The sequence below is a fragment of the Leuciscus leuciscus genome (genome assembly GCF_965113295.1).
Source record: "Leuciscus leuciscus genome assembly, chromosome: 19".
NCBI classification, from domain to species: domain Eukaryota; kingdom Metazoa; phylum Chordata; class Actinopteri; order Cypriniformes; family Leuciscidae; genus Leuciscus; species Leuciscus leuciscus.
Genome location: NC_138743.1, coordinates 12,782,264 through 12,798,640, shown reverse-complemented (window position 1 = coordinate 12,798,640; position 16,377 = coordinate 12,782,264). Strand labels below are relative to the sequence as shown.

General features: G+C 39.5%; 1 protein-coding gene and 1 long non-coding RNA gene across 6 annotated transcripts in view; one reads left to right on the top strand and one right to left on the bottom strand.

The window, feature by feature from the left end:
* LOC309482786 overlaps nucleotides 1-10,051 on the bottom strand; it is a 223,295-nt gene extending 213,244 nt beyond the window's left edge. The window contains exon 1 of the long non-coding RNA XR_014200367.1: nucleotides 9,309-10,051. This is a non-coding gene — a long non-coding RNA (uncharacterized lncRNA). The remainder of the gene's footprint in view (nucleotides 1-9,308) is intronic.
* The window catches only part of tdrd6a (tudor domain containing 6a), a 49,819-nt gene that overhangs the window by 25,705 nt on the left and 7,737 nt on the right, over nucleotides 1-16,377 (top strand). For all 5 annotated transcript variants that reach the window (XM_082148146.1, XM_082148145.1, XM_082148144.1 and 2 more), the window contains exon 2: nucleotides 11,045-16,290. In XM_082148146.1, the coding sequence (XP_082004272.1) occupies nucleotides 11,089-16,290 (5,202 nt within the window). In that variant the 5' untranslated portion in view covers nucleotides 11,045-11,088. The remainder of the gene's footprint in view (nucleotides 1-11,044; nucleotides 16,291-16,377) is intronic.

Genomic DNA, 16,377 nt, shown 5'->3' with positions numbered 1-16,377 from the left:
CCACCCCTACTAAATATGTGTCAATAAGACGTTTGACTAATGGATGTCGTTGCCTAGAGTTTTTTCTTCAAAATGATGTGAAAATCATCCTACCTAATCATTCACATAACACAATACATTGATTTAAATCTTGTAAAACACTTTTTGTTTGTAAAGGCAATATGCGCAAGGGATCGATCCAACACCATCATGCATATTTAGTGATTCACACCTGAGGAGACAATGGGGCCCGCATACTTAATGAGCCATTCATTCAGGTGTGTCACCTATAGCCACAAGAAAGAATGCAAGAGCTATATAGCTATATATATATATATTCTACTAGGGGTGTAACGGTTCACAAAATTCACGGTTCGATGCGATACACTTGTGTCACGGTTCGGTACGGTACGTTTTCCATAGGCAACAGCAAAAATAAATAAATGCCAGAGAAATTTCCTTGAATTAAATTTTTTTAATTATTATTTTGTTTAATGAAACTAACATCATAAAGTATGATTTTTTTTTTTTTTTTGATTTTTTTACTGAGCAATAATGGAGCTATACTTGACTCTTCTTATGAGCATATAAAACAAAACAGCTCCTTGGACAAAATGAAATGTGATATTGTAGTAGTAGGCTAGTTATAAACAGGTTTATTTTAGTTCAGATTAACATTTGAGGGCAGCAATTGTATTCATAATGTCAAAATAAAACAGACGTAATGTTACTTGAAAGCATTATAGCCCACTATTCCTGACAATCTTCCATACCTTGCATTTAGTGTTACTACAGCAAATCCATGGTGAATGTTGCTGATCTGTGGACACCGGCCAGTTCATTCATGGCACGATGTTTCTTCCTGGTTTCCACGTCAGCGCTGTTTGATCCGTTAATAACAGAGAAATGTGCATGTTTCTCACTAGATCTCGCAGCGATGTTATTACTTCAGTGGCGAATTCAAAAAGCATTTGAAATTCAATTGCTTTCTTTACTGGTCTGGATCTCTTAGCGCTGTGTGGTGTTGCTTGATCAGGCTCGTGCATAGGGCTCGCGAGTCCCGCTTCACAGGTCAAAACTGATAAACGGTCCACACAAACACAATAAGAGTAGCTCAGTTTCGTTCCTTACATTGCATTTGCCAGTTGATGTTGTGGTCGCGCAGCCTCTATGAGCGCGCTTGCCACCCGCGACGCGCTTTCATTTGAAATAACGAAATTTTGGTCGGCAGTAGGGCTGTACTCAACCAAAGAAAATCTTGGTCGACTGAAGTCCTGAAATTTTCGACTAAAATCGACTAAAAATGACGGTAGAAAAAAAAAAACGTTAAATTAATTAGATGCGCACTGTGCGCAGTACTTGGTAGCCTTGTTGTCCGCCTAAATGAATTATAAATAAACATAAAAAACTAGTAGGCTATTTGCAGTATATTAAATCGTTTTTGACCTAATTATTTTGCACTGAAATGAGTCTGACACTCCAGTCTGTCGGCTCTGACAGCGTTGCATCACGTGCACCTGCGCAATATCATAGCTTATGATTTCCGAAAATAGTACTATGTTGTCAACTAGTGATATCATCACAAGAACTGTTGAGGAATATGCAACATAATTTAGACAATTATTTTTGTCATATGTTATAATAAGTTAAACTGTCAGACACTATAATTTCACCGTGCATGTCCTCGCACTGAGCGAGGCTGAACATGAGCTCAGCTTCGCAGCTGAGACACGAATAGACTATTAACTTAAAGCTTTTACTCTTAATAAACACAAAAGGCACGTCCACTTTAATAAAAAAGAATATTTATTAAACAAACCAGATCAAGAGCAGAAACGAAATAAAGTGCATAACTGAAAAATAAAGCATCCTAGGCTCAAAACTAACACAACCAACAGCACAGCGCAATTGCGCATTAGGCTCCAAATAAAAAATAAAAAAGTCACTAAAATATTGAAATATGCAAATTCTGATATGTTCATATAGCCTACTCAAAACAGACAGGGCAAGCTAACGCAGACAAGTGAGCTTACCAAGATGATATGTCATGTTTGCCGTCGAGCTGTGGAAAACTGTTGCTTGCAAACTTTGCATTTGACTTTTTTCCTGTTATCAATTTTAACAAAATGCTGCCACACTGTCGATTTCTTTGTTGTTGATATGTTAGAAGAGGACTGACTAAAACACTCTCACAATTAAATAAATTATATTCAGCATCAAACCTTCTATAGTTATCGCTCTCTCTTGGGTTGGGCTAATCCAAAAAAGGTGAAAACAAGGGGGGTGTTCTGAAGACAGACTGTTACAGTGAAACAAGGGTACTCTGAAAACACCCCCATTAGCAGTTAGTGCTTTTCCTGATGAAATGAGCGCGCCTCAGCGCGGCAAAACTGATGAAATAAACACGGCAAAACTGATGAAATGAACGCGGCAAAAAATCGACCAATCAGAATTTTGGTCGAACCAGAACGTATCGACCAATTAATCGACTAATCGACTGGGACAGTCCAGCCCTAGTCGGCAGAAAAAAATGGTCCAACGAACCGTTCGGTACGTAATGCGTACCGAAAACCGAACTGAAAGCCTTGTACCGAACGGTTCGATACGAATACGCGTATCGTTACACCCCTATATTCTACCAATTTATTTTTTATTTTTTACAAATTGTGCTTGCAAATTGTATAATATCCAAGGAAAACATGTCTAGTAATTGTGCAGTTAATTCTCATACTGTATTTTCAGTTTTGGAATATGTATCCTCTCCCCAAATTTGTCAATAATAAAACACAATAAAAATTATTTAAAGAAAAGGCTTATATTTACCTTTTAAAATTTGTTTACATCTACCTTGTAAATATATTTTTTTATTAAAAAGGTTACAATTACAACAACAATTGAAGTGTAATCTTTCTTTGTAAAAACTAAAGTATACATTGTATCATACATATTTCAAAGTTAAGGATTTGATTGATTATTTGATTACTTTATTTTTGACAAAACATACTATATTTAACATATGAGCAAAAATTGGCAAACAAAAGCTTATTTGAGGTGGCAGATATTTTACAGTAAAAATGTATAATCTATCCAAAACTAATCAACGAAATGTTGTCTTTCATATGTCTGTAACATAGGTCTTTCGTTTTTATTATAAGAAATATAAATGTTAATTTACAGTTTAATACGTTGCTTATACAAATACATTTTATTTCAACATATTTCAGTCGATTTTTACTCAGTATAGCAATACAGTTTGCTAAAAGCGAAACATTCATTCACACACAGAAACGCCTGACTGTAACGTTGTTTTTATGAAATATTAGGGCATATAAATGTTAATTTGCAGTTTAATACGTTGCTTATACAAATATAGCTTACATTTTATTTCAACATATTTCAGTCGATTTTTACTCCTCTCAGTATAGCAATACAGTTTGCTAAAACATCATCATTCATTCACACACAGAAATGCGATTCACTTGAGAAGGAAAAAAAACTTACTTCAGTATTCCTCAGCTCAGTCGGATCCTTGCTCCTCGAAATACCCGCACTTCTGAGGTACATTTTCCATTATTATTATTATTCCTCACAGCGCTGCGAGACGGTGTAAACAAGTACAATGATCTGATTAAACTTGTGTTTTCTCGAGCTGATATGTGGGCGTTCACAGTTTGTATGGGATCGCCTCAGTAATTTGCGTTTGAATAGCGCGTGCTCTCCGTGGGCGGAGTCACATTAAAAATAATTAGATGAGATCAGAACGACTGACATCTCGCTCTTTTCTTACAGATTACATGAACTGAGAATATTTGTTTTTTATATAAATTACTTCATTTAAAAGAAGAGAATTCAAGCTTCATGCCTGTGTGTCTGTATGCCTGTTTGACTGAGTATTCGCTGAGTTATTGTTCATTTTCGGACGCGTTTCAGAATGGACTACACTGACAGAGAGAAGGCAGAACTCGCTTCGTGTTTATTTTTCTTTATTTGGCAAAAAGCAAAACACTTTGTTTTTATTGTGAGTAGGGCTGAACGATTAATTGCATTTGCGATAATATCGCGATGTGATGAAATGCGATTTTTTAAACCGCAAAGCTGCGATTATAGTCTGGTCACGTGACACGCGAGAGTAAACCTGTCTGTATTGCAGATGAAGCATCAACGTGGCACGCGACACATATAGACCTGGCTACAGGAAATAACAGTTTATGTTTAATTTATGTGATATTGTGTTATAGATTCTCTCCAACGATTCTGTATTGTATATGTCTGAGCTTAGTTTTAAACACAGACGTGTACGACGCGCGTGCTTTATAAACAACCATATTCTGCTTGCTTCTAATTCCTCTGTCTCTCTCTCTCTCTCACACACACACGACACCATTTGAACCTTACGAGAAATAATCTTTAATAAAGTTCGGAAAAGTCGAAGCGAGTTACAAGGACATTCGCGGGCTTCATTGCGCAAGATATGAGATACGCGCGGTCTGCGTGATGTTACTTCAGTAGTGCGCGCTCGCCCGCCGGTATTTTACTTACAAATGTTCTACGAAGGCATCATATGTCTTGGAGTGCAGTTGGCTTATTAAAAATATGAAAATCACCGACAGAAGGTGCTTTCAATTTCAAATACTCACGTGCGCTTTGCGAAGAGCGTTTGAGCATGCGGCTGTGAGCGAGTCTACGTGGTTAAATGTAGGCTACGTTTGCATCTCAAAATGCTTTTATGACACGAATTTACCAGTAATGTGACACTTTATTAAACAAACAGGACAAACCACATCTTGTAATTTCAAAAGAGATGAACACGTTCAGACAGCCTACTTAAATACTGAAAGCACTCTTTGTTTATTGCTTGTAATATTTTTTTCCCTCTTTGTTATTTGTTTTGAAGCTATATTTGTTAAAATTATTAACATGTAATTGTATTAATTTAGTTTTTTAATGTGTAATTATTATAAGTAGGCCTACTTATAATTATGTAATTAAATATTTTAAGTTTTATTAATAAGATCAATAAAAAAAAATCAAAAAAATGTATCGGCTCATGAGGTGCCTAAGATTCCCTTCTCTATTTTACAATGATTTATTGCTTGTTTTTGTTGAATAATAGAAAAGATAAAGAACTTAAAAAAAATCGCATATTAAATCGCAATCGCAATATTGGTAAAAAAAATCGCAATTAGATTATTTTCCAAAATCGTCCAGCCCTAATTGTGAGTATACACAAAAATAATACACATTTAACAGAATCGATTGATGTATGAAACGTGTTTGTAATAGCAAAGTCAACAGAGCAAAATGAATCTCTTTTGAACTGATAAAAAAAGCGAGCTGGTATCGCCGGCGGTACCGCAGACCCCAGGGGGTTAAAGGGTTAGTTCACCCAAAAATGAAAATTCTGTCAGTAATTACTCACCCTCATGTTGTTCCAACCGCGTAAGACCTTCGTTCATCTTCGGAACACAAATTAAGATATTTTTGATGAAATCTGAGAGCTGATAACTTCTCCGTAGGCTGCTAGGTGGCCCAAACTTGCTGGCCCAGAAAAGTTATTAAAGAGATCGTTAATATAGTCCAAGTGACTACAGTGGCTCAATCTTAAGTATATCAAGCGACGAGAATACTTTTTGTGCGCAAAAACAAACAAAAATAACGACTTTATTCCACTATTCATTTCCTTCTCTCTGGGCCTCTAGTTGGTTCGCGTAGTGTTTTTGCGCTGCGCGTCACACACATGACCAGCGTCGGCCAATAGTGAGCCTACGTGGTGACGTGTAACACAGACGCGCTGCGCAAAAACACTTACGAGGCCCAGAGAGAAGGAAATGAATAGTGGAATAAAGTCGTTATTTTTGTTTGTTTTTGCGCACAAAAAGTATTCTCGTCGCTTGATATACTTAAGATTGAGCCACTGTAGTCACTTGGACTATATTAACGATCTCTTTAATAACTTTTCTGGCACAACGCTGTGGTAAACAGCGTGCATCTCTGCCGTTCATTCATTCATAAACAGAAACCCGATTCACGTGAGAAGGAAAAAAAACTTACTACAGTATTCCTCAGCTCGCTCCTCGATATACCCGCACTTCTGAGGTACATTTTCCATTATTATTATTCCTCACAGTGCTGCGAGACGGTGTAAACAAGTAATGGGGTGCTTCTCATTTCTTATTTGTGCATCCTCGTTTCCTTTCCTCGCTTCCTTTCCTCGCGTCTCAGCTCCGCCCCCTGTAGGATGCGAGGGAAGGCTGCAAGGAAAAGACGCGAGGACGGAGGAATCGAATGTAACTTTTTTTAAAACATTGGAATACTTGATCACTCAAGCGTCACTTCATCGCGTCATCAGCAGCGCTCAAAGGATCTGCCCTTATGTTGTTGAAGTTTGTTTATTTAAGAAATTCATAATAAATAATAATAAAGCAAGATACCCTGTTGAAATATGTGAGATGTGTGGTTTATATAAACTGCAAAGGTAAAGTATAAATTAAAATGATTGTGACCGATGTGAAGGGGGAGGAGAATTTAGACGTGCGTCACTTTTAAGTCGATAAAACTCTTCCGCATAGGATACACCTGTGTATCCTCGCTCATGACTCCTTCAAGATGGCTGAGCTCGATCGGTTTCCGGGTCATAGGATGGAGGACGGAGGAGAGAGGAGACGAGGAGGGATATTGAAAAGCACCCACTATCTGAATAAACTTGTTTTCTCGAGCTGATATGGGGGCGTTCACAGGTTTGCGTGGATTGCCTCAATCATTTGCGTTTGAATAGCGCGCGCTCTCCGTGGGCGGGGTCACATTACATTTGAATGAGCTGTAATGAGCTCGACTGGAATCGCTCTCTTTTAATACAGATTTCACAAGATGAGAATTTTTTTTTTTTATATAAATTACTTCATTTAAAAGAAGAGAATTCAAGCTTCATGCCTGTGTGTCTGTATGCCTGTTTGACTGAGTATTTGCTGAGTTATTGTTCATTTTCGGACGCGTTTCAGAATGGACTTCACTGGCAGAGAGAAGGCAGAACTCGCTTCGTGTTTATTTTTCTTTATTTGGCAAAAAGCACAACACTTTGTTTTTATTGTGAGTATACACAAAAATAATACACCTTTAACAGAATCGATTGATGTATGAAACTCCTATGGAAAATCAAAGTCAACAGAGTATTTATGAGTTTCTTTTACACTGATAAAAAAAAGCGAGCTGGTATCCGCCGACCTCAGGGGGTTAAAGCTACAAAAGTTATTCAGCCAAGAGCAGTGAGTGATTTCCTTTGTCTTTTGTTCATGACCCCAGTTATTGCAAGCCGTTGCGATATGCATATTTTGATAATTTCGATATATTGTGCAGCCCCAATTAGGGATGCACCGATCCACATTTTTTCACTTCCGATCCGATACCTGAATTTGGATATCGGCCGATACGATACTATTCCGATACCAGAGCTGTGTTTGCTTTAATATTATTATTATTATTATTATTATCATTATTGTTTATTTTATATGATGCTGAAATAAACTCCTCTCAACAGGCAAGTATGATATGTACGCATTTATGCATGTATGGTAAGTATAAGGTCAGAAAAGGAAGTCAGAAAAACAGGAAATCCTGTTAACAGGAAAAATCCCATTCTGAAAACAAATATGCAAGTGTAGGTCATGTCAATATTTATTACATTCCCAAAATGTCAAATACTTGAGTCTTGAAATATAAGAAAAGTGCAAGTGTAAACATCTTACACACATCTTACAACTCTCTCGATGAATGCTCGATCAACATCAGCCATGTTGCAAACAGACAAGCGGATTTCGTCTCAGACGCGCGTCAATTTCGCTTCAAACTTTTGCTTTTTACGAACGTCAATTTCGCTCTGGACGCGCGAATGGATTCAAAATATTCATGCGTCCAACTAGACGCGGCAGATGCGAATTTGACGCGCTATTCGCGTTTGGTGTGAACGCACAGTAACGTGGTGCTTTTTTAAATGTTTGATTGCGTTCGTTGTGTTGTACGACTTACGTGTGAATTACGGCTTTGCAAACATTGCATTTTGCTGTCTTGCTTTGCGGTGTTACCAGTGTGAAGTATTTCCACACAGCGGCTGCAAACTGCGGAATGGATTTTCTGAGCGGGGGCGTGTCTCACAACTCTGTGTCTCATTGAGCCGCGCCTCCGTTCAGGAAATCCATTCCGCAGTTTGCAGCAAGCTAGCAGACTAGCCGGCGAGAATCACTTTTGGAGTCATTTCAGCAGACAACGTTAAAGCGCAGACATGACTCAAGGATATCGGATATCTCCGCAGGTTGGATCGGGAAAATCCGATACGTGAATTACGCTGGTATCGATACCGATACTGGATCGGATCGGCCCCATCCCTAGCCCTAATATTTACTCTCAAATTTTAATATACTCAATTTTAATATTTTCTTTTTTCAATAAAAAAGCCGTTCTTTAATGTCATTCACCATCGTTTTGAGGCTCTCTTTTTATTTTAATTTTTAAGTATCGATTTGGCACCAGTATCGAAAAAACCCAAACGATACCCAACCCTAGTTAGGAGTGGGGTTAAAGTTAAGACTAAAGATTTCTTTGTCAAGTTAGAATGTTTCTGTAATACCCTTTTCCTATCCGTAGTTAAGATGAGATTATGCATTTAAGAAATGTCATTCTGTAATAGCCTTTGTCCTAAATGAAGTCCTAACTGAAATGGCCATGGTTACCAAACGGATAAGAAAGGATTCTAAAGTTAGGATCTTTCTGTAATGCGCCCCCAGAATTTCACCTCTGATGGGATTAGGGTTGGGTATTGGTTGGGTTTTATCCGATACCAGTACCTACTCGGTATTTTTTAAATGGTTCCGGTGCTTAAACGGTTCTTGAACCGGTACTTAATAAAACGAAAGCACACACACTTTATAAAAAAAATGTGTGTGTCCAAACTGGACACAATATTAACTTAAATCTTTAAAGATTTTCTGATTAAATGAAAAAATGCACCGTTCAATAGGCTACTGATGTAGCCTAAAACACTTAAGTTAAAGGGGTGATGAACTGAAAAATAAAAATTTCCTTGAGCTTTTGACATATAAGAGATCATCATACTATAATAATATCCTGTAAGTTTCAGAACTGAAAACTACCTTGTTAGTCCAATAAAAGCTTTTATAGACATCAGGCTCAGCAAACGACTCGTTTTTCAAAGTGGGGAACTATGACGTCAAAGAGGATAAAACACCGCCTCCACAAAAGATCAACGCCTACTTCAACACGGCCTGTTTAGCCCCGCCCACCGATTCGCCCAAACATGCTAAATAACATAGGACGACATGATAATTGCTAAACCGGATCGAGCTACTTCCAAGCAATAAACATGCTGTTTACTAAATATTGTGCAGTGCCTGTTTGTGGAAGAAGACAGTCTGCATAGGCTTCCTTCGGATTCCAGCATGGTTAAACTTTATTAAATCAGTCAATCACAATTTCCCGACACGGATCTGCCAGCAACATGTAAGTAACCATGTGTATTCTAATGCCTGATCTGCGATCAGTGATTTCTGTGTAATTATTCAAGTTCGGATATTTCTCTTAAAATCGTTCAATACTGTTTATGCATCAGTGACTAAACTATCAACTTCACATAATTTCTCGTAGAATTATGAAAATAATATTTTTTAAACTGAAAGCGATCAAAGAACGATCCCTTTCCAATCGCCCAAGCTGTCAATCAAACAGCACAGCGCGAGCCGCGAGAGCTTATCTGGACACTTACCAAACTCGTGATGAAATAATGACACTGTTACACTACACAACGAAGCTCTTACTGTGCATTCACATCGTGTTTGCATTGTGATTTGGTGTAAGCATTTGTGAGAGTGCAAAAATTGCGTTGCAATGATAAGATCTTTATTCACGCGATCAACAGACTGTCATCTGCTCAGTCAGTGCTCATCATGCTGCAACCTTTCATGTGATGGAATAGATTTAAATATAATGCTTTAAACGATACTTTTCACGATTTGTTAATCTCGATAGCTGTAATAGTAAAAACGTAGTAAAAGTTTTCGAGAGAGTTCATGTATACTAGCTATTTCATATGCAAGCATGTCAGCCAATCACAGGAGTGGGCGTTTGCACTGCAGTCTCACAGCAGACACGCGCGTTCAAATCTGAGGCTGAAATCAGGCTTGGAAAAATGGCTTTTATTTTTAAATTATGACAATTTTTGATGTAAAAATCATACTAACATTATAAGGGCACCCCAGGCAACATTATAAAATAATAAAACAATCCAGTTCATGACCCCTTTAAGATCAAAATTTTGTCTTCTCATATTATGACTTTTACTTTAAAACAGAGAAATATCTGACACTGAGCAGAAATATTTAACACACACAGTATAGCCTCATATAAATATACTTGATATACTTAATACTTGATATGCAAGATTTGCTTGGCATTAAAATACTAGACTTCCTTGTCCACCACGACACTGGCAGCTGAACTTGAACTTTAGTCAAGCGTGTCAGAGGTTTTGGGTTCTAATCTGCATTCGTACAGTTTATTTTTATTTATTTTTTAAAACCGATTATGCTCATCAGTGGTTGTATATCAAGCAGGGAGACGCATTTCGTGATTTCACCGGAACGAATAGAGAGTCTCCGCAACGTATTGAAGCGTGCGTCCGAGTGAAGACAGTGCGGTGTGCGTGAACCAAAAAAGAAAACACTGTATCAGCGCCACTGATCGCAGGGGCAACGAGCACTTTGATCACTTGATTTAAAAAACACATTTCAGCGCTAGATCGTCTCTTATTTAACAAACGAACGAAATGAATGCTCTGCTGGTTAACTGGAGATGTTTTATTATTGGAACATTCGTGCCGCAGGCACCGAAAGTTTTGTTCTTATTCGGTCTCGTTACTACCGTTTACGTCGGAACCGGTTCCCTATTGGAACCGGGTTTCGGTACCCATCCCTAGATGGGATGTTTTTTTAGTTTAGTTTTAAGTATGAGCCTTGATTATGGACTAGTAATACATTTCACTTTTCCCCTCTCTTTCTAGATACACCTAAATACCAGAGTGAGTGAGTCACGAAGGAAATCACAATGTCTTCTATACCGGGGCTCCCATCAACAGGTTCAAATGTACCTGTACTTATTACCAGAGTTAATCTGAATCCATCATGTGTTCTTGTAGAGTTTTGGGGAAATTTTGACCAAGACCGGAAATTTGCTTATCAGCAGCTGAAAAAGGAGATACAATACCCCAGAGAGAGTTTCTGTGAATCAGATGGAAACCCTGGTGACTTGTGCCTTGTACAAGTGTATGAAACATGGTATAGAGCCCGTATAGTTTCCAGAGACACTGAAGAGTACAGCGTGTTTTTAATCGATGAAGGCAGAACACTATGTGCCACTGTTAACACTCTTGCATGGGGAAAAAGTGACTTTTTCTATCTTCCCCCTGAAGTTGAATTCTGTGTTCTTGCCAATGTGTTACCACTGTCTCCTGAAAATAAATGGTCAGCGATGGCCTTCGAGTTCATGAAGACCTTCTGTGGTCGAAGAGTCAATGCTTCGGTTCAAGATGTTCTTGTGCCTCATCGAACATTCCTTCTTGACATTCCTTGTCTGTCCAGACAGATGTTTGAAATGGGCTTTGCAAAGAAATTGTACAGTGATCGGTTCAAGGAGTTTGTTGCAAGATCTTTACAGACCAACAATGGAACTGGAGAACCTCAGAGAATTTCTTCCATTAGGCCAAAACCAGTTGAGAGTATTGAGCAAATGGAAAAGCAGCAGGCCTACATGTACCCAGAGCTACAAACTGATACTGTTGAGACTGTCATGGTCACAGAAGTAACAAGTCCATTTAGAATATTCTGTCAGCTTAAGGTTTTCTCTCAGGAGCTGAAAAAGTTAACCGAACAGATAACTCAGCATTACGAGGGAAGAGTTGGCAGACATTTTGCAAGACCTGAGAATTTGGGCAGCCCGTGTGCATCAAGAGGAAGTGACGGCAAGTGGTATCGTTCAGTGCTGCAGCAGGTCATGTCTGCCAACAATGTGGTTGAGGTTTTGCAGGTGGATTATGGCAAGAAACAATTTGTACAAGTTGAGAATGTCAGGCATCTTGCCTCTGAATTCTTCAGGATGCCTGTCGTAACGTACGTGTGCTCCCTTCATGGAATAGTCGACAGAGGTGTTGGTTGGACAGCTTCACAAATTGATTATCTGAAATCGCTCCTGCTCAACCGCACAGTGATTGCCAAGTTTCAGTATCAAAGCCTTTCTGAAGGTGTTCACTATGTCTCGCTTTATGGAGAGGAGAACACAAACATCAACAAATTGTTTGAACTGAAACAGAAATGTTCACTGGACTCTGAAATGACTCTTGCAGATTTTGCTGTTCAGAAGAGCCCATCATCTCAAAAGCGCAAAATTTTGGAGACAACAGAGATCTCACACATTGACGAAACCTACTCTGACCTTAAAGGGAACAAACCAGTCTTTTTCACAGAAAGTCTCACACCTAACACTTCACATCTGGCTGTTGTGCAGCACGTTGACAACCCTGGAAAGTTTTGGGTTCAAACTCAGAGTCACGCTGATGAATTCGACCAGCTAATGAATGACCTTGGAAATCTGTACATTAATCCAACAAGCGCTGAAGGATTGATAAGAAAGCCTGTTGTTGGTCTCCTCTGTGCAGCTAAAGCCCAAGATGGTGTGTTCTATAGAGCAGCTGTCTATAAGGTAATTGACAAGAAAGCAGAAGTTTACTTCCTTGACTACGGCAACACAGAACTTGTTGATTGTTTAAACCTCCGACAGTTGCCTCTGAGATTCCAGCAGCTGCCAGCTGTGGCGGTAAAATGCTCCCTCCATGGCATTAAATCGAGACTGAAACACTGGGACGAGAGGGCTACGTTGTTCTTTTCAAAACTTGTCGTAGACAAAAAACTTGATTTGTACGTACAAGACAAGCATCAAGACACTCACATGGTTCAATTAGTGGACCCGAGTTTAGATGGAGAAAATGATGTGAATAAATTGTTGTGCAATGCAAATTTTGCAGAAAGTGAAAAGAGCATTGTGGATAATTCTGTTGTAAGATCTTGTGGTTTAGCCACACACACCTCTGGCATATTCTTGACAGGCACTCGACCTCAGACGCCTTCCAGTTCTTCTGCCGTGGCAGAAAGTGCATCGGTTTTCAAGGAATACTTGTTTCCAATTGGAAGTTCACTGGAGGTAACCGTATCCTACATTGAGAGTCCAAATGACTTCTGGTGCCAAAAAGCCAGAAATGCTGCATGCTTAGAAGTGCTAATGCAAGATATTCAGCGTTTCTATGCTCACAGTGAATTTCAGCCACCTTTGGAAGCAGCTTGTGTTGCCCGTCATCCTGAAACTGGGATATGGTACAGAGCCTTGGTCATTCAAAAACACCAAACGCCTCATGTTGAGGTCTTGTTCGTTGACTATGGGCAGACAAAGAAAGTTGCCATTGAAGATCTTCGAAAGATCAGTCCAGCATTTTTGAAGATGAAAGGACAAGCCTTTCGATGTAGTTTATATAATCTGATCCACCCCGTTTCCCACTCAGCTATAGACTGGAGCCCTGAAGCCACATTACAGTTTCGAGAGTTTGTTGATACTGCAGCATCCATGAACGTGCCTTTGAAATGCACCATTTTTGCTGTAATGTATGATTCCCAGAAAGTTGTGTTCAATGTGGTGGACTTGGAGACCCCATTCCAAAGCATTTGCAATCTCCTTGTCCAGAGACGCCTAGCTGATCGTGCACCCTCTAAGAGAGTGCCTCTCCCACCCTTTCGCCTGGACACCTACTATTATTCCACACACGGAGTCAAGACTGGATGTGAAGAGGAAGTGAGTGTCACCTGTGTGAAAAGTGTCACTCAGTTCTTTTGCCATCTCGCCAGGAATTCAGATGAGATTGAGAAACTTGCAGACAAGGTCAATTACCTATGCCGTCAGCTAGAGGTAACCAAGTGTCCTCAGACTTTTGGAACGGTTTGCTTTGCAAAATACACAGATGGACTTTGGTACAGAGGCCAGATAAAGTCTTCAAAACCGTCAGTGGTGATCAATTTTGTGGATTATGGCGACACATTGGAAGTTGATAAATCAGACTTGCTGCCAGTTCCAATTGAAGCAGGAGAGATTATGTCCGTCCCAGTGCAGGCAATTGAATGTGGGCTGTCAGATATGCCAGAAAATGTGCCATGTGCAGTGGAAAATTGGTTTCAGAATTTTGCGGACAGTCATTGTTTCACTGCTTTGATTGTGGCAAAAGAACCTGGAGGAAAGCTTATGGTGGAACTTTATGAGGGAAAAATTCAAGTGAATGCACTGATCAGACAGAAGTTTCACAATGAAATCCATAGAATTGAACCAAGCCCACTTAAAGGATATAGTTCAAAGAACCAAAGTGCACAAGTTCAGGCAGAGAGCCTTGGAAAGGAAAGTTCCAGTGGTCTTAAGCGAGATACCACAGATCAAGTTCAACAATCCCGGGGAAGTCACGCAGCGCAACGAGGAAATGTTGAATCAAAACAGCCACGACGCAAGTGGGGATTCCATACAGATGGTAGACCAGAACCAACAAGAGATTTTGGGACAATCCATAATTCTCAGAAGCAAAATGAACCACAAAGAAAGTCCAATGAAAGAGGTGATGTACGTCACCCATGTACATCTGACAAAACAGATGGTGTTAAACCAAAGTCCCAGGCTCTTCTCAGAGAATCTGCGCTCCCAGTGAAGATAATAACACCTGGTCTAGAAGCTGAGGTATTCATCTCTCATTGCAATAGCCCTTGTAGCTTCTTTGTGCAGTTTGCAGCAGATGAGGATGACATTTACTCACTTGTTGAGAAGTTGAATGCTGACCAGTCAAGGTGCGCAAACATTGATTCTAGTGAGATTCGTGAGGGAAACATGGTCTGTGCAATGTTTCCTGATGATAACTCTTGGTACCGTGCAGCAGTACGAAAAAACATTGATGACAAAATTGACGTTGAATTTGTCGACTTTGGAAACACGGCTGTGATTTCTGCCTCAAAAATATGTCGTCTTGATCAATCATTTGCTTCGTTTCCTAGGTACAGCATCCACTGCTCTGTACATAAACTAAATGTTGACAGTGTGGACCAAGAAATTGCACCCAACTTCAAACAAGTAATTGATCAAAACATTGAAAAGGTCATGTGCACGTTCGCTAAAATGTCAGGGACCGTGTGGGAAGTGAAACTCAATGTTAATGGTGTAGTGCTGGGATCCACCTGCAGGCATGAAGTTGCACCAGCAGCTGAGCTTTTGACTACAGGTGTCAAGCATCAGATGTTTGATATCAAGGTCTGTACCCTTTATAAGGACCCTGACATATCAGCTGGTCAAATGATCAATGGATACCCCTCATTTATCAAGGGTCCTCAGCTCTTCTGGTGCCAATATGTGGAAATGGACAAACTTCAAGAGATTTCAGATGCTTTACAGATTGCCGGTAATGCATCAGATACAACTTTGAGTGAGGACTCTGTGCCAGTTGGAAGTGCTTGCATTGCTCTCTTCAATGAAGACAATTTGTGGTATCGAGCTAAAGTAACATCTAGGGACCTTGACACACTCTCCATTACTTTCGTAGACTATGGAAATGAATCAAAAGTCAACATGGGTGATGTCAAAGCACTTCCACCCGAGCTATCAGATGTGCCACCTCAGGCATTTAACTGCCAGCTTGAAGGTTTTGATCTTTCCAAGGGTTTCTGGGATAAGGCGGCAGAAGATGCTTTTTTTGATCTAGTTAATGACAAGCTTTTTAATATAACTGTTGAGAAAATGGGGGACTCTGAAACGCCACACTTCGTCAAGCTGGATTGTAATGGTGTTTTCATCAATGATGCCATGAGAAGCTATTGGAAAAGTCAAAGTCCTGAAACTCCATCAGATGAACTCTTAAGTGGAGCAGAACTGGTGTCTGCCAATGACTCTGTGGCTGCTGAAGTTAATGTTGACTCTGAAGTTACCCTTGATGCAGACACTGAGCTTGTTGATGACAAAATGTGCACTTCAGTTCTTGAAATGCAACTTTCTGAACAAGAGCAGCTTGATTTACTTAGAAATACAGAAGCTGGAAATGAAGCTCAAGATGGCCCACTTGAGATGACTGCTGAAATTGTTGCCTCATCTGATACTTGCAGTATAGTGCCCTCTGAAACACAAAGCAACCTGGATATGCTCATTGACCAAATGGATACAGGCGATGAACTTGCAGACCAGGTACAGTGTGGTGCTGTTTTACTGTTGTTTATCTGGTAAAGAAACTTGTACTTTTTGTCTTGTCTGACTTCAAATTCATCTTCAGGT